This window comes from Musa acuminata, chromosome BXJ1-9 (genome assembly GCF_036884655.1).
Source record: "Musa acuminata AAA Group cultivar baxijiao chromosome BXJ1-9, Cavendish_Baxijiao_AAA, whole genome shotgun sequence".
Taxonomy (NCBI): domain Eukaryota; kingdom Viridiplantae; phylum Streptophyta; class Magnoliopsida; order Zingiberales; family Musaceae; genus Musa; species Musa acuminata.
The window spans coordinates 7,043,987-7,065,759 of NC_088335.1; the positions used below are offsets into that span (position 1 = coordinate 7,043,987).

The 21,773-nt window shown below is 36.9% G+C and overlaps 2 protein-coding genes across 6 annotated transcripts; both read right to left on the reverse strand.

Moving 5' to 3' along the window:
- Window positions 1-961: 961 nt before the first annotated feature.
- Window positions 962-8,121, reverse strand: LOC103997551 (uncharacterized). 3 transcript variants are annotated; one of them, XM_018831073.2, is made up of 11 exons: window positions 7,832-8,120; window positions 6,284-6,629; window positions 5,980-6,184; window positions 5,431-5,521; window positions 5,180-5,325; window positions 3,710-3,953; window positions 3,475-3,579; window positions 3,133-3,315; window positions 2,853-3,054; window positions 1,508-1,991; window positions 962-1,331 (listed from the first exon to the last, which is right to left on the reverse strand). In XM_018831073.2, exons 2-11 carry the CDS (start codon window positions 6,501-6,503, stop codon window positions 1,241-1,243), a joined length of 1,971 nt encoding a protein of 656 aa, XP_018686618.2. In that variant the 5' UTR covers window positions 6,504-6,629; window positions 7,832-8,120; the 3' UTR covers window positions 962-1,240. The 3 variants fall into 3 exon arrangements, with proteins under 3 accessions (XP_018686618.2, XP_018686617.2, XP_018686615.2); XM_018831072.2 differs by having other exon boundaries at window positions 2,853-3,315; window positions 6,284-6,562; window positions 7,832-8,121; XM_018831070.2 differs by having other exon boundaries at window positions 2,853-3,315; window positions 7,832-8,121.
- A 1,130-nt stretch (window positions 8,122-9,251) lies between these two features.
- On the reverse strand, window positions 9,252-21,069 carry LOC135592849 (indole-3-acetaldehyde oxidase-like). 3 transcript variants are annotated; one of them, XM_065082545.1, is made up of 10 exons: window positions 20,847-21,063; window positions 18,496-20,277; window positions 16,323-16,582; window positions 15,153-15,362; window positions 13,744-13,962; window positions 11,913-12,878; window positions 11,335-11,430; window positions 11,119-11,217; window positions 10,317-10,506; window positions 9,252-9,744 (listed from the first exon to the last, which is right to left on the reverse strand). In XM_065082545.1, exons 1-10 carry the CDS (start codon window positions 20,977-20,979, stop codon window positions 9,518-9,520), a joined length of 4,182 nt encoding a protein of 1,393 aa, XP_064938617.1. In that variant the 5' UTR covers window positions 20,980-21,063; the 3' UTR covers window positions 9,252-9,517. The 3 variants fall into 3 exon arrangements, with proteins under 3 accessions (XP_064938617.1, XP_064938618.1, XP_064938619.1); XM_065082546.1 differs by lacking the exon at window positions 16,323-16,582 and having other exon boundaries at window positions 15,153-15,355; window positions 20,847-21,065; XM_065082547.1 differs by lacking the exon at window positions 9,252-9,744 and having other exon boundaries at window positions 10,440-10,612; window positions 20,847-21,069.
- Between the last annotated feature and the right edge of the window lie 704 nt (window positions 21,070-21,773).

Here is a 21,773-nt window from a genome sequence, read left to right on the forward strand (position 1 = left end):
AAGTCTTTACTCATTTGGAATTCTATTTTTTAATCTCCATTAGTCATTATCGCTCTAACCATCGCCCTCGTTTGCTTGCGTGTCTCTATGTGTAAGTTAGCCTCATTAGCTATACTCATGCTAATCCTATCAATCATCCCCTCTCCATGTGCGCAATAACGCTGGGGTTCGATGAGAGCGACCAAAATTGGCATAGACAGTTTATACCCGTGACACCTCTGGATCCAAAGAGAGCGTAGGGGTGATGACATTGGCAACACAAGGAGGAAGAGGCAATAACAAGTCAAATGAAGGCCATGCCAAGGGCGCTTTGCAAAAAATTTTCAAAATTAAAAATATTTTTAAAAATTCTCAAATTTAAGATTTTTTTAAAAATCACCATTATTTTTTTACACATTTATCCTTGAAAATTTTACAGATAAAAGTCTTTACTCATTTGGAATTCTATTTTTGATTTTTATACAACAAACAATAAATTTATATTTTTAGAAAATAACTTATCATTTTATAATTTCATCTCATGAATCTTAGAAGATTAGTAAAAACAAATCAGACTGCATCACTTATATATATATATATATATATATATAATGCCAAACAAGAACCCTTTACCCAAAAAAAAAAAAGACTTTTCATGCCCAACAATAGATTTTGTTAATTTAGAATTAGATACTTGGATTTACATTAAGAGCTCCAAAAGTTGAATATGAATGTTAGCGGTTGGAATGAAGGTGTTACATAATTCAAGGGGCACACCCAATAAGCGATTAGAGTCAATGTAATCTTGCCTCCAAATGTTGACTCGAACTGATCTTTTGAATAATTTTACCGTTGTACCAAAACCACCACATAATGATGAGCATTGACAATGTGGAATACAACAGCAGCTGTCATACTACTGATTTACATGTCAAAACATAAGAATAAAAAAAAAACATAACAAGGGAAAAATCACTGGACATGTTCTACAATGTCTCATTCTCATTTAGCAGGTGAATTCAAAATAGCATTTCCCAAAGAAATGTAAGTATATCCTGAAAACAAAATACTCTGTTCCCATCTTAATAATCTCATGATTCTGTAATCAAATAAGAATGATCGTAGCATGTACGAAACTCGATTGAGTTCAGGCTTGCAAAAGAACACTAGACAAAACAAAATTAAGCCACCTCATCGATCTCATGAATTGCAATCTGCACATGCTGATAATGTCTGAGATCCAAGTTGGAATCACAATTAATTAGAAAATTATCCATGCCACTGAAAAACTGAGGTATAGAGACACCACCCAGGAAGTTTGTTTTCTCACGATACTGGCAGCAGATGAAAGCCTATAAACCATAAAAATGAAAAGGGAAAAATAAGTAGTTAAACTATAAAACTTTCCCTAACTTGAAACTGAAATCAACTATGCAATTCTTGTAGGAACCATTATCCCACTCGTAATATTTCGTTAGAGATGTGTAATAACCTATGAAAAGGAACTATTCAAGGGATAGAGTTCTACCTCCCTGATGTAGGCTTAGTTGTTAAGCCAAAGCCAAATGGAAATAGTGGATCATAGTGCTTATCCCCAACATTCATGGGGAGTTGATCCACAGACTTGAACCATGTTCGTGAAAGCTTTCCTGTGAATCCATAGTCCCCAAAGAGAACATCAGTGAGACCTTGGCCTTCAGACCCAGGAAGCCAAGCTGCAACAAGAGCATCCACCAAGGGAACATAGGGCTCAATCATGACAGGCCTGCCAGAGATGATAACAACAACACATTTGATGGTACCGCACACAGTCTGAATAATGCTTGGGCCAGGGTCTGGAAGCTCGAGGTTGAGGTTGTCGCCAGCAGTTTCAGTATAAGGTGGTTCTCCCACCACAACAATGGCATAGGAGAAGTCATTGCCTTTGACAATATTGCTATCAGGGTTCTCGGAGTAGACAACTTCCGTTGAAGGGTCAATAGCAGATCTAACAGCATCAAGTATGGTTGTTCCTGCATGGAAGACAATGTTAATTTCAAAAGCTATAACTATAGTGCCATAATTCTTTCAGAAATACATCAAGCATTTGTTCTAATTAGTAATTACATGCATTATCCTAATCAAGCATTCTCCTAATGAGGTCTCTGGTGGAATATTATCAGGAGAATACCCGTGAAATCTCCATAACAAATAGACTGAAACAAATGCAATCATACGCCAGCTGACCCACTGTGATCATATTAACCCATATATATGTTCATCGTTGCGAGACAAGCATCAAATTTTCAAACGATATTTCAAGTGACAGTCATCATCATGAATCCTATTTCATGTATATAAACTATAATGCAACAAATATTAAACTTATCGGGTATAAAATCATATAAGCTTTATGGTCTTTATTCACAAATTGGTTGCTCAAAAAAAGTTGAGATGTGACCCACGAGTTTTCATGACACCATGCAAGACTAAGATGATAGAATAATACTAGTATTAGTTAGCTAAACTGTCAAAAAAGAGGTAGTTTAATATAATTAAAAATAACTTCTAAAATGTTACGATGAATATGCTGTTGATACTTATGGATATTGTTTGTAAGAGAAGGGTTTAAACTGAACTTCAAACTCATACGCAGATGAGTTTGAAGAGTTCTCATGCTTAATGGTAGAGCAGACCATGTCATCTTAATTTCTATTGGTACTAATTGTTCAAGATTTATAATTCACATGTTAATCCAAAGGTTCCTCTTTCATTGAAATTCCACACCTAGTAGGACAATGACTACAACTAGCTGATCAAGTGTATATTATATGAATACAACTAGCTATGTTGGTATGCAGAATGACAAAGGTTAACTTATGAAGAATACTCACCAACTGTGATGTTTCCACTATCGCCTTGCCATTCGATTGTCCATCCACCACATTGATAACCCAAATTGCTAGCATGACTTCCGGCGATAAGGATCTTTGCAGCCTTTTTAGGGAGAGGCAAGAATGAATCATTTGTAGATTTGCCATTTTTCAGTAGCACAAGTGATTTTCTAACAGCTTCCCTTGCCAAGTCTCTATGCTCCTGATTAAATGCCAAACCATATAAGAGGTACTTCTGAAAACCAAGACAATTCTTGGAACAGCAGGGAAAAATTATAACCTTCTTTCCTAGCTGATCAACCAAGCTAAGATCAGCCAGAGGGTTCTCAAAGAGACCAATAGTGAATTTAACCCTAAGGATTCTTCCTACAGCATCATCAATTCTGCTCAAGGGGATGACATTCTTCTTAACCAGGGATGTCAGATCATTAATAAACTCAGAATAGTTGTATGGAACCATCACCTGCCCAAAATAGGGATGATGAGTATGAAAATAAGAGGAACATGTTAAGATGTCAACAGAAGATAGCTTTGGAATCTTTTAGCAAGAACAAATTTCACTATTAGGGTTTATTGACTTACACAAATTAATGATTGCACAATAGCATGGGAACATACTGACCATATCAATACCAGCACTAATTCCAGCTTGGACTGAGTAAGTGTAATTTGCACCTGGCGAGCTGGTGATCCTATCAATTCCCTGCCAATCTGAGATTACAAAGCCCTGAAAGATTTTTTTTTTTCAAAATGAAAACTTTATCATGTTAGAAAAAGAAACGTTGACACATTTGTTAAAGACAACATTCAAAATCATGTGCTTGTTCTTTCAAAAAATAAATCTACACTGGAGATACCCTGAAGCGAAGAGTGTTTTTAAGGTAGCCAGTGACTAGATCACGATTTGCATGCATTTTAACTCCATTCCAGCTTGAGTACGACACCATAATTGTCGATACACCTTTTATAATTGAGTTGAGGTAAGCAGGCATATGGATGCTAAGTAGGTCAGCACGGTTGACAATGGTGTTATTCTCATTAATACCATTATGCGTCCCACCATCACCAACATAATGCTTTGCACAGGCTGCAACTTTCTCCCTGATCAATCAGAAAGTATCAAGACAGACCTCAAAAAATCAAAACTGTTTGAATCGTTGCAAGAATTCGACATTAAAGTGACGGAGCATGGAAAAGAATGTATGGAAAAAGCATTGAGGGCATAACTCTTTTGACCCTGTTATGTTATTTTCTTTCTGCTGTGTGCTTCTAGCAAATTAGCATAATATTTCTAGATGGAGATGAATGTGTTGAGGCTGGAGCACTGGGCCATTTTTTTTCTTTTATATGAATCAGTGTCAGCCCAAGTCAATAGTAATGGAGAAAATTAAATAGTATAAGCCTTTCTAAGAAACAGATAAACAACCTACCCATTTTCTTTGTAGTAAAAATGGAAAAAAATGCATATGCTTTAAGAAGGCAATAGCCCAGTCTAGATAAACATTTTAGTTTTATTGGATAAAGAACACATTTTATATGCTTCTAGAATTCAAACACATTTTACTAAAAGTAATCTCCGTGTATTAACAAAGAAAAATCAATAGGATGAACTTAGGTGATTTACGAGACTCAATCTGGAATTTACTAGTGGCTGATGTGGTCCTCTCTGTTGATCGTGTATCATGAAAGGGCAGCAAATTGATACTCTTCTACAATTCCATACCTTGTCAGTCAGCATGCTCCTACGTCAGCTGCCACATGCTAAAATCAAGCCTAGTCATATGTTGTCACCTTGAACACATTGTGTCCGACCATGCTGATTGATATGGAAATCTTTGGTCCTTTCTTGTCCCTTGGCTGTATGATTAGTTCTTTAGCATATAAATAAGTGGACTCCTATTTTAAGGTCTAATTGACTTCAGTACATAACAATACTTATATCGTATATATTATCAAGGTATGTTCACAGTTATGAAATTGCAAACATTTGTATTATGAGCTAATATATCATAGAACTGTCTAGAGAAATTCAGAAAAATATCAAATTGGAAAGTTTAATCAAGCATTATTTCTTACATTTTATTTAAAAAAGACAGTTTTTTAAACATGCAGTCAACATGTGTAAAATGAATATCATACATGAACAACCAAAATCTTGCTGGCTGTGCCTGGAAGTTATATAACAAAGTAAGTTTCAAGCTTTCAGACATACGACGTATGATTGAAAGAAAACAGGGATACCAAGAGGTTGCTGTTGGAACCTACATGCATATTATAAGTCTGATAAAAAGTCCGACTATAATGTATAAATGTAAGAGGTCACTTACTTTCCAGAAACATATGGAACACCTTTTCTGTATTTAGCAGGCACGTCTCCCTGTAATCCAGGGATTATTTCTGTCATTTGCTGGACAATGTTGTGGTCTTCACTATAACTTTCGTAACACCGTCCCCATCTTGGATCTCTGCAAACCTGCACAAAACCCAACAGAAGCAAATTCAAACGTGCTTTTGTTTTTTAAATCAGGGTACAGATAGCAAAATGCAAGATAATGGCATATGTAATGCATTAACATACCGCAATGCATGGAGCAAAGACATATGGGATGCCTGTTGCCCTTACTTCAAGGGCAGTTGCTGCGCCAATCCTCTTCACAAGTTCAGGATCCCTGGTAAATAGACCAGTTTAATATTAAAAACAACAAAACAAGTGGATGAGGCATCTAAGAAACATGCCTTTTATTTTTCACTGACTATATTATGCTAACATTGTAATGACAAATATAGAGCAGCAGCAACAGCATTCTTGCATTCAGGTTGCCAACGATGGTTATGATTGAAGAATATATGTTAAACTAAATGGATAGTATGAGATTTACACAAGATGGATTCAATACTGTAATAAAATTTTCAGATACGCATACAGCTAGCTCTTCCTCTGTATCAGTTGGAGAACAAATTTTTTTATTTTTAGTTGTTTGATTTTCAATAATCATTTAAAAAGTGATACCATTGGAAAACAATTAAGTTACATCTAGGATAAGGTTAAGCAAAAGAATATGGAGTTCCACATAGGCGAGAATGAAATAAACACTCGATTGAAGCAGCAAAATGAGTTTATACATGCCTGGTAGCTCCAAGACCAATATTATGAGGGAATATTGTTGCTTTATAAACATTATTATGTCCATGAACAGCATCAATCCCATAAATCATTGGAATCCCCAGCCTGGTTGAGAGAGAGCCCTTTTGAAATTCATTTACCATATTCACCCAGTCTGCAACACTGGCTTCAGGACGAGGCACACTCCCTCCACCACTCAACACGCTACCTGGTGCGCATAACTAATTCAGTACAGTTCATTCTTTTCAATCATATGATATCTAAGACACGAGAAAGGTTATCATAATGGAAATGCAGATATTTTTACCTATGAAGTAGTTTTTCATGACTTGAGCTGATGCAACCTCGCGCTCAATCTGGGTCATCTGACCAATCTTTTCAGCAAGGGTCATCCGATCCATCAAGTCCTTGATTCGAACATTGATTGGCTGTTTAGGATCCTTGTACTTCATATAATCTGCTTCTCCAATATATGCCCAACACATCAATAACAGAAGATACAGGCAAAATTTTCGACTTCTAGCCATCCTTCTTCCAACCGCAGATTGTCTCAAATATTTCTTTGGAAAAAATTTTACAGTCCAAGCTTCACAGTGGGAAAAAAAAATTCAAACTGGCAAATTGTGACACATAAATAGAAGGCCAGAAGTTGCCTGAATCATTAGCAAGTAAAATAAGTAACTAATCAACCTGGTCATCATTCTAACATTTAATTAAAGAATGATAGAAAAAACAAGCAAAGACAGAAAGAAGTGTGGACCATTATGAAGGGAGAAAGCACGTAATTGTTGGACAGCTATCGTCACAATATTAGAAATGAAAGTAAAACCAGCCAACATTCCAGAAAAAATAATGAAGTAATCGACATCAGTAAGACACTAAATGCTACAGAAACAAAGAAAAATAAGAACAAGTGTAAAAGTATCAAATACTGATGTTTTCTTTTTCCCTGAGAGAAACAACACCTACAAAGAAAACAAAAAAGGACAGTTTATTCATGAACGCAAAAACGAAAGAGAAGAAATTGAGCAGCTCGTCCATCCTACTTATAGTTTATTCAAGAACACAATAAAGAAAGCTCAAGAAAGAGAATAAATTGTGTGGCTCCTCCATCCTACTTATAGTTTATTCAAGAACGCAATAAAGAAGGCTCAAGAAAGAAAAGAAATTTTGCAGTGCATTCATCCTACTTAAAGTTTATTCAAGAACACAATAAAGAAAGCTCGAAAAGAGAAGAAATTGTGCAGCTCATCCATCTTACTTATAGTTTATCGAAGAACGAACGCAATAAAGAAAGAAAAGAAATGTTGCAGCTCATTCGGCCTACTTATAGTTTGTTCAAGAACGCAATAAAGAAAGCTAGAAAAAGAGAAGATATTGAGCAGCTCGTCCATCTTACTTATAGTTTATTCAAGAACGCAATATAAAGAAAGCTCAAGAAAGAAAAGAAATTGTGCAGCTCGTCCATCCTACTTATAGTTTATTCGAGAACGCAATAAAGAAAGCTCAGAAAGAAAAGAAATTGTGGAGCTCGTCTATCCTACTTATAGTTTATTCAAGAACGCAATAAAGAAAGCTCAAGAAAGAGAAGAAACTGTGCAGCTCGTCCATCTTACTACAAGCAAAAGATCATGAAGCAACGCTACCTTATCCTGCACTACATTCCTCTCTTCTTTCTCTCATCTTTCTACTTTACCAGATTCGTCTCCTTGTTTCCTAGCAAAAAATCTCTCTTTTTCTTTTCCTCTCTCTCTCTCTCTCTCTCTCTCTCTCTCTTTCATTTCCAAGATCGTCAGCAGCGACTAAGCGTTACCACCCCCAAGAAAACAAAACAAGAAAAAGCAGCAAACAATACCTTCAGAAGATCACAATTAATCCCCATCACTGCGGAAAATTTCGTGAAACAAGACAAGCATCATCATCGCTTTAACCCTAAAGATTCCATTACACGATAGAGCAGATCAACCGAACCATTCCGAACTCGAGATCGCTGGCTTGAAATGGGGGAAGAGGAGGAGCATAGGAAGCGTCAAGAAGCCACACTAGCCCGTCAGGGATCCTTCTTCCTTGTCGGAAATAAACCTTGGAATTGGATTCCTATATAGCCAAGAAAAGCTTGTTCTTTGTCTTGCCTTTATATTTCACTTACAAGTTTAGTCCCCCCTTTCTTTTATACTACTGAGAACCTTTTATTATTAACAATCCCTTTTTAAAAAATAATAAAATATTAGTATACCGATTTTATAACTTATGTATTACCGATTTTATTTTTTTATTTTTTATTCTCATAATCCCTTATTTCATTCTGGTCGTCAACCTTCGAGAACGAAATACTACTACTTTTACTGTTGATCATGTCTCGTAAGGCTCACAATGCTGCAATGACGGAGGCACTGGCAATCTACGAGGCTCCCAAAGTAGGGTTTTGAATATTGATCCGTATTAACGTACCGATGTATAGCGTCGATACGTTAGGATGTATCGATGGTACACCCTAAAATCTTAAAAATATTTTTACCTAATTGATCGCTATATCTCGATAACGGTCAAAATCCAAGACAATACCGTTCGATGCACTTCAGTATCGATCAAAACACTGATACTACAGAATAGTCCGCGTACCGATATCCTTTCAAATTGGTACATCTCGCTTGTATCGAACGATACACATCAAAATTGAAAACCCTGCCTCAAAGTACGCTGCCACCATGCGTTGGAAGAACACTCCAGACCATCATCAACGACACCAATGTCTCCAAGCAAGTTCCTTGGCAACTCCAGGCTCTCGTTTCTGATGCAAAGCTCTTATTGAGCAAACTTGCATCCTTCTCTGCTAGCTTTATTCCAAGAACTCTTTAACTGCAAAGCCCACCAGCTTGCATCTATTGGTAGAACCTCACGGATGATTCGAGTTGTTCATCCAGTCCTCTGGCTATGTTTTTCTAATTTTAATGAAAGTTATTTTTGCTTCAAAAACAGAAAGCTCAAGTGTTCTATGAACCCCTTTTGCTTACCTAACAATGCTGCAAAAAGGGTGAAGTGTGTTTGAGATCTCTCTCGTGTTAATTATGTGAAATATAGGGTGAATAAAATTGGCATAAACCTTCATTAGAAGAAATCATAAGGAATGAATTTTCAAGGGTATTAACAGTATAACATGGATTATAGTTATGAAACATATACATATGTGTAATACCAAAGTAATTGCCATCCCTGAGCAGTTGCATTGAGCATGGTAGCTGTGGATCTTGAGTTCATTCTTGAACAACCAACCAAATAAAAAGTTACCAGTTTTGTATTCAAGATCACAGCAAAGCACATCTATCAGACAAAATAACATTGTCTTCGGATACATTTGATTACACCTTGAAATTATACATAATAAAATTTGACTTCTGGACAAACCATTTTGCAGTCTCAATGATTGAACAAAAGATCACACTCATTAGCTGCTAAAACATCTTTGGTAATATGGATTTAGGCATTTACCTGCAGTTTAATGCATCAAGATGATAGATTTTAGTGATGACACGAGAACTTGTTAGGCTTTCACTTGATGGGAAGACACTAAGTTTTCCAAGTACTTCTCCACATTGTCAAGGCCACAGAGCTCCTTGACCACAGGCATGGTTGCCGGCACTTCCAATCGAAATGATGATGAGCTATCAGAGCTAGTAGCAGAAGAGAATTCCATCCGAGCGGCTATTATGGCCTCCCTTGCTGCGGAATGAATTGAACTTGCCAGAACTAAAGGTGGTTCCCCAGAAGCTGCATGAAAGAATCAGAGAATTGAGCATCAGTCACGAACCCGAAATCAAATGATGAGAAAATGGTTTCTATGTGCACAGAAAAAATTTTCAATATAAATGACATGAAGTTTAATGGTTTAGTAAGAGCACACCAAGCATGCTTTGATGCTAGAGGAAAGCTGTTAACATGCAGTGTTGTCAATGCAAGATCTAATTAAAAGAAGCTGTGAGTATTTTGCACATTTTTTGACTTCTTTATGACAAGAAGAATCTGTGTGAATCTTAGATGGTATTTTGGAAGCTGTGTACAGCTTGTAGTTGGAGAGGAATAATAGAATGCTTAGGTGAGGATGTTATCAGTAGCAACATCAAAGGTTCTTGAGGCTGAGGTCTTTCCAGAAGCTGTTATGGCGGACAATTGCGACAAAGAACAGCTCTTAGATCTTTTAAACTGCCCTGTATCTTATGTTCATAAATGACAACTCCGGCATGCACACCGATGGGCGCACAGCATGTTTGTAGAAATAACAAAGGGTATGTGGGAAATTCAAAGAAAGCAGTCAGTATAGATGAGTTGAAGTGAAAGAGAACCTTTCGACGAGAGAACCCGTTTTTCATGATGTCCACTGTTCAATAATTTGACATTGAACTGCCTCGGGATGGTGTCAACAGTTGGGATTTTGTATGTCCAAGTACCATCTGAAATCACCAAGCCATCAGAGTTCTCAAGGTATTCTTCACACATGAAGAAACCAATGCCTTGAACAAATGCTCCTTCAATCTGCAGAAAAGGAGAGAGATAATTATTTGATATCATGATTGTTGCAGGCCAATAGAAGGTTGAAAGGAATATGATTGCAGTAATTAATAGGAGTTCCAGCAACTGCCTGCATGAATGAAATTATGAAACAATCAATGACTTTTCCATTATATCATATGAAAATAAATAAGCATGCCATGCGAAGTGCAGAAATATGTAAATGGCGGAATGCATGTCAGCTCATTTTGTCTGTAAACCTAGTTTCCAGTTTCCACTTGCAGCTGAGTCAAATAATTATTGTACAATGACAACCAGTAGTGCTAACCAAAAATAAAAATTATGCATCAATCTACTAAACTGGAAGATACGTACCCAACAATTTCAAGCATGGATAGGTAGTTCCACTCGTCTTTTATATAATTTGTCTTTTAGATGTAAACTGTAAAGAACAACAATATTGCACATACACAATATATTTAAAAAAAATTGCACTCATAAGATCTGAAAAATTCCTTATAGACTAAGGAGATTTTACATACACTATTAGTACTCTAACCGAAATTTTGTTAACCAGTTCAAAATCATGATAGATGACTCGCAAACAAAATAACGAGGAACACTAAGAGATCCAACCTGTCCCAAATCCACAGCAGGATTCAAGCTTTGTCCACAATCATATATAAGGTCAGTCCTCAAAATTATAGTAGCTCCAGTAAGAACATCTACCTCCACCTGAAATGCAACATAGTGTGAATCTGAGCATAAAGTGAACAAACATAAGTGTCAACAGAACAATATGGTGGTATCAAAAGTCAACAATGTGGATTTTAGCAGTGTATACAAAGTTACCTCACTTATAGCAGCTCCAAAATTGAGATAGCTAATAGAAGCATCTTCAGGAACCCAGTATGTACTCTCTGACAAGTTCACAGACTGCATATTTGCCTACAGAGAAAAGGGAGGCAAATCAAAATGTAGGAAGATGTAGTTACCTTGATAATTCTTGAGGATAAAAGTAGTTATCTTGATGATTTTCACTAACACGTTAATTCAGCATATTTTACTATTAACATGATGAATTGAAACTAGTACCAATATGAGAGAGAGAGAGAGAGAGAGAGAGAGAGAGGAATTTTACAAGTCCAGTTTTAACAAGTGAATCACATTTATTAACAATTGAACTTTGGTAGAACACTCACAATACTAATAAATGAAACACATGTATTAAATTATGTAAAATTCCTTTATCAGGATAATGATGCTACAGAACTTGGTCGCAGATATTCAAAAGAAATCCATTGGAGTTGGTTCAGTGCCAGATGACCATATATTAAGTAGAGCAATATAATTAGAATTAAAAACAACAACTAATAAACAAAAAATTAAATAGGATGTTTCTTAATTCACTAAAAGTAGGAACCACTCACCTGAAAAATTAGTGTATCCCATGAGATAGAACCTGTTTTGTCCTCTAAACTTTGCTTTAGAGACTTTAGTCTATCAACTAGAACATTGCAGGATAGACGAACTGCCTCACAACTTGCTTCAGATGTGGTGCTCCCAGCGGTCAAGCCTCCTTGAACCAAACTCAAAGTATCTGCCTGAATGATCCGCACCCTATCCAAAAGGTTTTGACTTCCATCAACCCATAATTGTCCAAGGGCAAATGCTGTCATTTGCTTCACCTTTGTCCACAGCCCTTGGCCAATCTCAATTCCTCCAACTTCGACAACGATTGAACCATCAGTTAGAATAGATACTTTCCCAGGTGTTGGTCGTAGCACTACTTGGTACACAACAGGTACCAAAGAAATTCCACGTTTTCTCCATTTATTGCAACTATTGAAATGCCGTATTATTTCAAGACGATCAAAGTAGCTAGCAGATGAAGCCAACTCATCAATCATAGTAGGTAAAGTATATTCAGGAGCATCTCCAGCGCTACCTTCATAATACAACATAAGACTATCATAGGTGTGGAGATTTTTCTTTCGAACAGAATTCACATCAATGGACAGGAATGATGCTACATGTTCAATAACAGATTCAGCAATAAAAGTTCCCTGTACTTCTCCTGGACCCCGCATAGCTGATTTTGTTGGAAAATTAGTCTTGCAGAGCCTAATATCAAAAGAAAGAGCACCCCAGTTGTACTTCTTTAGTGCTGATACCATGTTACATGGTATAATTATACTAATATCATCTGTTATTCCTGCATTGACTAAGATATCTACATGCAAGGCTGTAATTTTCCCGTCAGACTTGAAACCCACAGAGTAGTTTATGTGCATCGGATGTCGCCCTCCTGTCATTATCATATCTGTCTTGCGATCCAGATACATCCTAACAGGACGGCGCAATTTAAATGCTGCAAGAGCACAAGCAGTCGCAACCTAAACAGAAGATAGAATGTTCTTAGAAACTTCACATAGAGCTCGTAACTCCTAGTTATAGAGCAAGATTGTTGGGGTATAAGATCAAATTCAAGCACTGCTTGAAGAGGTAAAATTATGATCATTGAACCATGTTTAGTTTGGAGACATTAATGGTAGACATTTTACTGGATATTAGTGTACTACCACAGGATATAACTATTAGCAAATAACAATATGTAAATGTTGTCAGCTGCCAGTTCTTAAATAAACAAACCAAATGCAATGAATAACAGAAACAAAAAAGAGAGAAGTAGAAACATCCTGTTAAAACAAACAAAACCAGTCATATTATTGTAGCTTGCTGTCTCACCGAGAACCAAGGTGTATGACCCTACCCTCTAGAAATCAATGTCACTATTTCATGCTAGAATACCATTTTCTGTCTCTTCATCAAATAAGGTCAATAAACATTTTCTGAAAAGAAGAATGAAGATCATAGCATAAGGCTATAAGCAAGTGGAAAATGGAGAAGCCATATGTACCATATAGTGCATCATGCTGCAACATTTTATAAGTGAATTTGGGGGAGGAAGTGGGACATCTCACATAAGCACAGTCTGAAATAAGAAAATTTAAAAAATGGATTTTTCCCCAAAAAGGATGAAATTCATTGCAAGCCTGAGAGAATAAAACAAAGATTGTTGATCTCCTATTGCATAAAAAGTTGGAAAAAACTTCCGCGCAGAAGGGAGTATTAACAAAGATTCTGGCTCATTAACTATATAAAAGCATTTCATGTTAGATGCCCATTGGACCACTGCCTAACTCACAATAAGGATCAATAAAAAAATTTTATTGCTCATAAAAATGTTTTGATACTCACAGGCACTGATCTTGGTCCTTTCCCACCAAAACCTCCACCAACTCTTCTTGTAATAACCCGGACATTGTGAGCAGGTATGCCTAGGCATTTTGCAATAGTACCTTGTGCAATCTCGGGACACTGAGTTGAAGTGTAGACCAAAATACAATTGTCTTCGTCTGGTATGGCAAGAGCTGTTTGTGTTTCCATGTAAAAATAATACTGAGAACCAAGCTTCACCTGCATACAGTCATCACATAAGTGTGAGTTCCCTTGTAGACAGGAGGTTTATACACTGTATACATAAAAAACTAAAAGAAATATAAATTGGTGAACATTTTTTAAGACCAAATTTCAATATCTGAAACTACTACTTTTGGGAAATTATTTGCATTTCCAATTAAACTGTGACATAAGTTAAGTGTTATTATATTATATTTAATTGTTATTCTAATGATAGATTAAAAGAAATTTTCAAGCATACCATAGAAAAGACAAAGACTAGGCAAGCCACATTAAATTTAGTACTATACATTTCAGAAATATCTACAATTCTTTTCTCCACTTGTTTCTTTGTGGTCCCTTTCAAACCTATAACCAAATTTGTGCTTAACTAAACAGATGAATCTTACCTTTTCTATTTTCTTTTTCTTTTAAACATGGATAGCATTGGTCCACATGTGCATATCATGCAAGAGGCGCCAATATATGACAGCCAATTTCTGGATTGTATCTGTCAGTGACAAGAGTGTGACAAGTACAACATGGTTTGGTGTCATGCTAGAAAGGTATTGGCATACCCCTATGCCAGGAAATGATGATTTTTTTATTTTAAAATACTTTTGTGCTGGGGATATCTTAAGAAGTATCGTTATTTGAATGTAAGGACATGCAAGATTATTAAGCTGAGCAAATCCATGCTTTCATAGTCACATAATATATCCTCGCTATCAAGTATTTAGATTCTCCCATGCAACTACATGGCTAAATAACATGCAATAAGATTGGAATATTTAAACAATGGAAGAGTATCAAAGCCACATATTTTAAAAGTTGATTATTCTTTGAACAGTATAAGGATTTGCTAGAGATATGACTCCAGGTTAATTTTTGGCAAGAACACTTTGGTGAATGACCACTTTATCTGATCCTACAAATCACTGCATCTGCTTCCTTCTCACATTCATTATGTATTTACCAAGGAAGCACCTTATAGATGCATAAAATTGTCATGAATTCCATCATGAGGACTGATGGATGCGTAGTTGGCATCAAGGCAAAAGCCTAAAAAGAGACTCACTGTAGGTATGTAACAAAAAGAAAAACTCCCAGTTAGTGAAATCTCTATCTTGGTTGTATCCTAGGACTGGCCTCATTATTAACATCAAGTCATTAAAATCAGCAGAAAGGAAAAACAAAAAGAAGTGTACCTCAGCTGAGAGAATCTTGTGATCAGCTTCTGCCATTCCTTTGGAGAGATCTCCAACCTTTTGAGGGCACAAAAATGGAGGAACTTTGAAAAAGCTGGATCTTCTAACAGCATCTTCAACTGACAAAATTGGAGGTTCTAAGTTCTCAGTGCAATATTGTACATCTGCTTGTTTAGCAGCCATGTTAGCTTGTCTCTGTGTTTCTGCAATCTAAAGCAGAAATATAATAAGCTGTAGTTCATAGGAAACCACATATATGCACTTATCTATGCTTACATCAATATCAACAGCACTATTCAGCTGCAAACAGTTTTTCCAAGCAAGGATTAAAAGACTGGTCACACTAATCAGTACAGGCTGGTATTTGCCAGTTCGACCATGAACTGGTGGATGGACATGTACTGCTAGTTTTTGTCTGACCTTGGTTCATACTGGGCTGACCAACTGGTATGATTAGCAGGATATACTACCTGGTTTTAATTATTGAAATGGATTTATGGGATATGACAACAACAATGATAATAATGACAACAACAAGCCAAAATAGTTGGGGTCAACCTCATAGATCTTCTGTCGTTATTGAACTCTATCAAAAATAATATCCTTAATTAGATTAAAAGCATTCATATGCTTATTTCTAGTTTCTAGTAAAGTTTTCTTAGATCTTCCTCTATTTTTCCTCATACTACTAACAATAATTCAACGCTTCTAACTACATCGTCTATAAGCCTTCTTAGCACATATTCATACTATCTTAAATAATTCTCCCTTGATACCTCCTCCTCCTCCCACCTTATTCCTTATTTCTTTCATTTCTTTTATATTTTCTTTCTTTCTTTCACCTTCTCTCTCCCGCCTCCTTTACCTCTTCATCATTCTCCTCCTTGTGCTGGCTCCTCCACCTTGCTGCATCAGCATCGCTACCTCCTCCTCCTCCCCATAAGGGTCACTACCTCCTACAGCTAGGCCTATTCCTCAACCCCCCCTGCTCCCTCTTCTCTTTTTTTCTTTAGTCTATATGGTAATGACTTATAATGTGTCAGTATGTAGTTTCAGACTGATATGGTCCATTGTTAGCGCTAGACCCTGATTTTAAACCTTGCTTCCAAGGTCTACAAAAGCAAACCAAAGTGATTAAAACTCAAATTACCGAGAAGAATATGGATATACCACAATGCCAAGTGGCTGACCAGCACACTCAGTCAGAGAGTGAGCAAATAAAGATTCAGTTCCATATTGACAAGATAATCCAACATTTTGACCTCCTTTTGGAATGTCATCAGCACCAATAAATGTAAAGGCTTTCAGCGATGATGATGTAGATTTGAATTTGATTCCCTTTATATGTGCCAAAGGCCTTGTGCTATTTACAAATGCTCCATAAAGACAGTACTTTGGAGAAGGAATATCATCCACGTATATTGCTTCACCTGGCTAGAACATTAGAATCAATGAGACTGAAGGATGATAAAAGATTTTTTTATTTCTGGTCTTTAGAAATAGATCAAGCACATAGAGCGATGCCTAGGCACAAAGTCATCCAGAAAGGTGAAAGTGTTAGTTGTATATTGTTCATTGCACAATCAAGGAACAAGAAATTAACAACTCATACTGCATAAGGAATTTTTTATAGTGACAAACTTCAACCTGAAAAAAATTTAAATTTGAATTAAATTTTCATAGACCAGAAAAAATCATATCACAATACAAGGATACATATTCAGTAAAGATGCCACTCCAGAAAGAGATGCAAGAACTCTTAGATCTTGAAACCCGGAACTATGCAGATACAATTATCAAAGACAGACACATTTCTTTCCTATTCATGCTTCTCACCAAGCCACATTCAGGATGAAACTCAAGATCTTGTGTCTTCTTGGTAAATGATCATCTACTAAAGCCATTACAAACAGGTTTTATATATCTGTGCTTGCTAATACAACAATGAGAAAAAACAATTGTTTAAGTTATAACTTAATAGAAGAAACAGGAATGGAACTGTTAACGAGTGGTCCCACATGGCAGACATGCGGACCATAGCCTCCATGCTGCGTGTACATTTGACTAAGGTATGAGAACACAACAATTCACCCTATCCAAATAATTGGAAAAGATCTATGCAACCGGATGTCCCATTGTTTGCACATGCGAGACATCACTTTGGCCCTCCACGTGTGATGTTTGGAGATTTGCTTCCATGATCAACAATAACTCCCAACTAAAAGGGATAACTCTCCTCATGTAAGTGAAGGCATTAATTCCTAGTATACTTAGCTGTTTCCTTAGCTCTCTTAGCCACTAGCCTGATTGGAGCATTGGAGGGGTCCCCACCATAGATACTTCAATGCACCTTAAGTATTCCGTTTTGCAAGGCTTCCTCTTTAGTTCCATGCCTGCTAGCCTGACTTGCGGCTCCCTCTAGAGATGACTTTGGCACATCCTTAGATGTGTTCTTTTGCAAGACCTCCGCTTATAGAAGAACTGTTTGGATTCAGTAATTTAAATAGCACTCTTAGCCTCTTAGGATATCTGACACATGGTGAAACTCAGCCAGCCCTACCAGCTCCCTGAATCTAAAGCAGCGAGTAGTTGCTCCTTCATACCCTTCTTTTACTAAATAACTGTGAATGTAAAAGTACTTGCAAAAAAAAAAGAAAATTGTTAGTTATTTGACTGAAGATAACCAAGGTTCCATACCTCCCATTTAAGGCATATAATTCTAAGTAAAACCTTGCCTTGTAACCTAACTCCAAAGAACCTCATATTTTGAGTTCATATTTACAATCTTGAGCTGATCAAGTACAAGTGAAAGTGATATTCCAGGACAATTCAATTAATTGAGATACATATTTTGGAGTTCATGAATGACAATAAGACTACTCTTATTCAGTTGTTTCATTACCACAGATACAGAGAAAATATTTTAAACATGTTAATCTGATAGAATCCGCATAAACTGAAGTTGCTAAAAATGACAATGAAACCTAAAACAATGTGAAACCTAAGATAACAGCAAACAAGGTAGAAAAGGCACTGATATGTTATAAAAATATTTAAGTCTCCTCCTACAAATAAATGCAGGTTGTGTAAAGCATGAGTGTGCACACACAAATGATAGTAAAAAGGCAGAGAAAACACCACTACTTGTCCATAAGTTCTATTCATACAAAGTTCTTTCTTTATCCTAAGTTCTCATTATCACAGCTTCACCAAAATATATTACCAATAGCTAATATAAATATCCAATATCAGGAAAAGGAGAAAAATCTTCATACGGGCAGGGAATTAAACGATAAATCAATAGAAGCTTAGCTGAAGGGAGAAGAATGCAATGCAATTATACCAGAGGCTTGTAATTCAACTCCAGTTTTTTTGATAGGATCACCAACTGGATGATAATCCTTGCAAAACTCAACCATCTGCTCCGAAGATAAGATCAGATCAGGATTGTTCGCTTGATCAAGTTGTTTAACATTTGATGCCCTACGAGGCAGATCATCAGCAAATCCACTGATACAGCCATTGGAGTTTTCAATTGTCGCAGCAGCACTAGAAACAGACATTTGAACGTTCTTCTCAGGCACACTCAAGTCTTTTAGTAGTGGTTGAAAAAATTTGAATAGAAAAGCAATTGCTAAACTTGATCTATATCTTGAATGAGGAGTGTGTTCATTTGGTATGATGGTTTCCTTAAGTAATTTAATGGCTCCAAGTAAAACAGAGGCAGTGACAGATTTACCCACCAAAAAGTTCTCAACTTTTCTTGCTCTCACGGCATGTTCACTGCCGTAAGCACCAAAGGCCAAATGTATATTATGTATAACAAGATCCCCAGAGATGTTATATGAAGTAACATGAGCCAAAAAGGCAGAGTTCACATAAGCAATAGCATTTCCAAGAGGTCGTGGGGCTGCTCGGTATGTTTCAAATAGTATATTGGCTTCCTTTGTAGGTTCAGAATCAATGCATCCTTTAGCTCCAGAAGATGACTCCATTACAGAAGTTGAAAAAGGAATGTGTATGTTTATAAGTACAGTTCTGTCATCACAGGGAGGCCTTTGTAAAAATTCCTCCAGTGGAAGAACTAGCCTTTCTGAAGCTGTCTGAAGGCAGATAGTTGATCCAGCAGCAAGAAGTATTGTAGCGATATCTGAGGCAAATTGACTTCTTTGTGCCATAATTAAATTTCCTCCTAAGCTTGCCATATTCCTAATGAATGGTGTAGCCACCTTATCCATATGATCAGCAATCTTGCTGAAGACCAATCTTTCATTAGAGTGCAGCTCACTTTCATTTTTTTGTTTCAGCACTTCAATAGCCATAGATATCGTCACAGCAGCCCCAAATGAAACCCCTCCACTATCCCTTCTGATCACCGAGAGCTCTGGAATCCCTTTGAGATCAATATACTTATCATACAGGTCGTTTTCCTTGTAAACACCAGACCCTGTATTACCAACAACCAATTTTACATGGCTTTCAAGGAATGCGTCGGAATTTAAAAGCTCATAAAACTCTTCGATACTGGTAGGTCGATACCACTGACACTCTGGCAAGCCCATATTCTTGAAATTGTCCAAGATATCCATTGAGGACTTGATCTCAGATTTCAAGAACTCAGGAAATGTGCAGATTCTTTTATGGCCGTGACGAGGTAATCTACAAACTGTTGCATCTTTATTCCCTTTCTTCCAGAATGTATTCAGACCCAAGTCCTCCAAATCGACATTAGCTGCAAAGCTCTTGCAGACATCTACGATGGACCGATAACCAGTGCATCGACAAAGATTGCCGGCAATGGCCTTCTCAGCCTCGGTCTTTGTGATCTTCGAAAATCCACCAGGAGGCTCAGGCCTACTGGTCTTATCAGCATTGGTAAGAGCAGAAAAAAGTGACATACACATGCCAGGAGTGCAAAATCCGCATTGGGACGCATGAAACCCTGCAAACCTCTCGTGAATTGGATGGAAGCCATCCTCACTATTTCCCAGCCCCTCGGAGGTGGTAACAGAACAGAAATTTATGCTGCAAAGAAGCGTCAGGCATGAGCTAATACTAAATTCTTTCACTTGCTCGTTAACCGGGTGGTACGTAGAGAGAAGAACAACACAAGCTCCACAGCCACCTACACCATGAGGTTATAGAGAGAGAGATTATCAAATTCACGTTATATACTTTGTCAACATGCTTGCAGCTAATGGAAATTGGGACTATTTATCAAGAAGAACATTTAGAAGTCTTGCACATGCAATCGCAATCAAACAAAGACAGAATTAGTACATTTAAATCGACGAGTGTCCAAAACAATGACAATATAAGTCAGCAGAAACACAAGGCAAATATTCCGAAAAAACAGCAAATTAATGGTCTACGTTAAATGAACCAAAGAACGCAATTAAGTACCAAAACAACAGATACAGATTAAGAAAAAGACACATCGATGAGTCCAAGAAGTTTAACTAGATCACACGATTGAAACCAAATTATCTGACGCAAAAAAGATCTTAAAAAAAACTTTATTGGTCCATCAAAGAACCAAAAAAAGGAACAGAATTAGCAAACTTAGACACTCCAAATACATATAAAACCGACGTCTTTAACATCAAAAAACAATATTCCGTCCCAAACTAACGATCTTTCGCCACCAACAAATATAAAAAGGCGATTTTGGAGGAGAGAGAGAGAGAGGCTGACCCTCGCCACACCCGAGCTTGGGGCCTCTGAACCGCGTCTGGGTCCTCAAGAACTCGAGCACGGTGGTGGAGGGATCGACCTCGGCAAGCTCGAAACGCTCTCCGTTGACGGCGAACACCAGCTTCCGCGCCATCTTACCCGCCGCCTCCTCTGTCCCAGACTTTCGGATGTGCTCGGGCTCTTAAATGCGGGCCATTCCCAGCCAGAATCGCTGAATAGTATACCGATGGGGGACCAAATGGTATGACGATGGGCGACGGCGACTAGGAATGAGACAGCACGCCATCCATCGCTTCTCTGGTACGCGGCAGCTCAACGTTCATCCACTTCATATCCTGCTTTTAATTGCTTAACATAAAACAATTCCGAGTCATATCTATTCACATTCAACAGCAGTCTTTTAAGTATCCACCATATTTATTCTTATAAATCTAAGCATCAGATGATTCATGTCACAAATGATAAACACAAATTATCATTCAAATATTAAGAAATAATATTAGTTATAATTGCATATATGTTGATGTTTAGGCTCTCTCTCTCTCTCTCTCTCTCTCTCTCTCTCTCTCTCTCTCTCTCTCTCTATATATATATATATATATATATATATATATATATATATATATATATAGAGGATAAATACAAGAAAATACTTTAGAGGTAAATGCATAAAGTGTTTTCCAATCAGTATAAATTGTTTTTTCTGAAGAATTTTCCTACACTATGTGATTGTCACATGAAGAACAAACAAGGAGTTTGCACATTTCTTATTGTTGTTGCTATCAAAGAAAAAAAGAAAGGGAAGAAAATAATCATTGGTGTGCTTAGATCATAGATGACGCAAATGAGAAGGTGACTCTTGAAGAAAATTATACCCAGATGAATCAGTACTACAGTGGCATCTTCTTCCAGCTTAATGTGGATGTA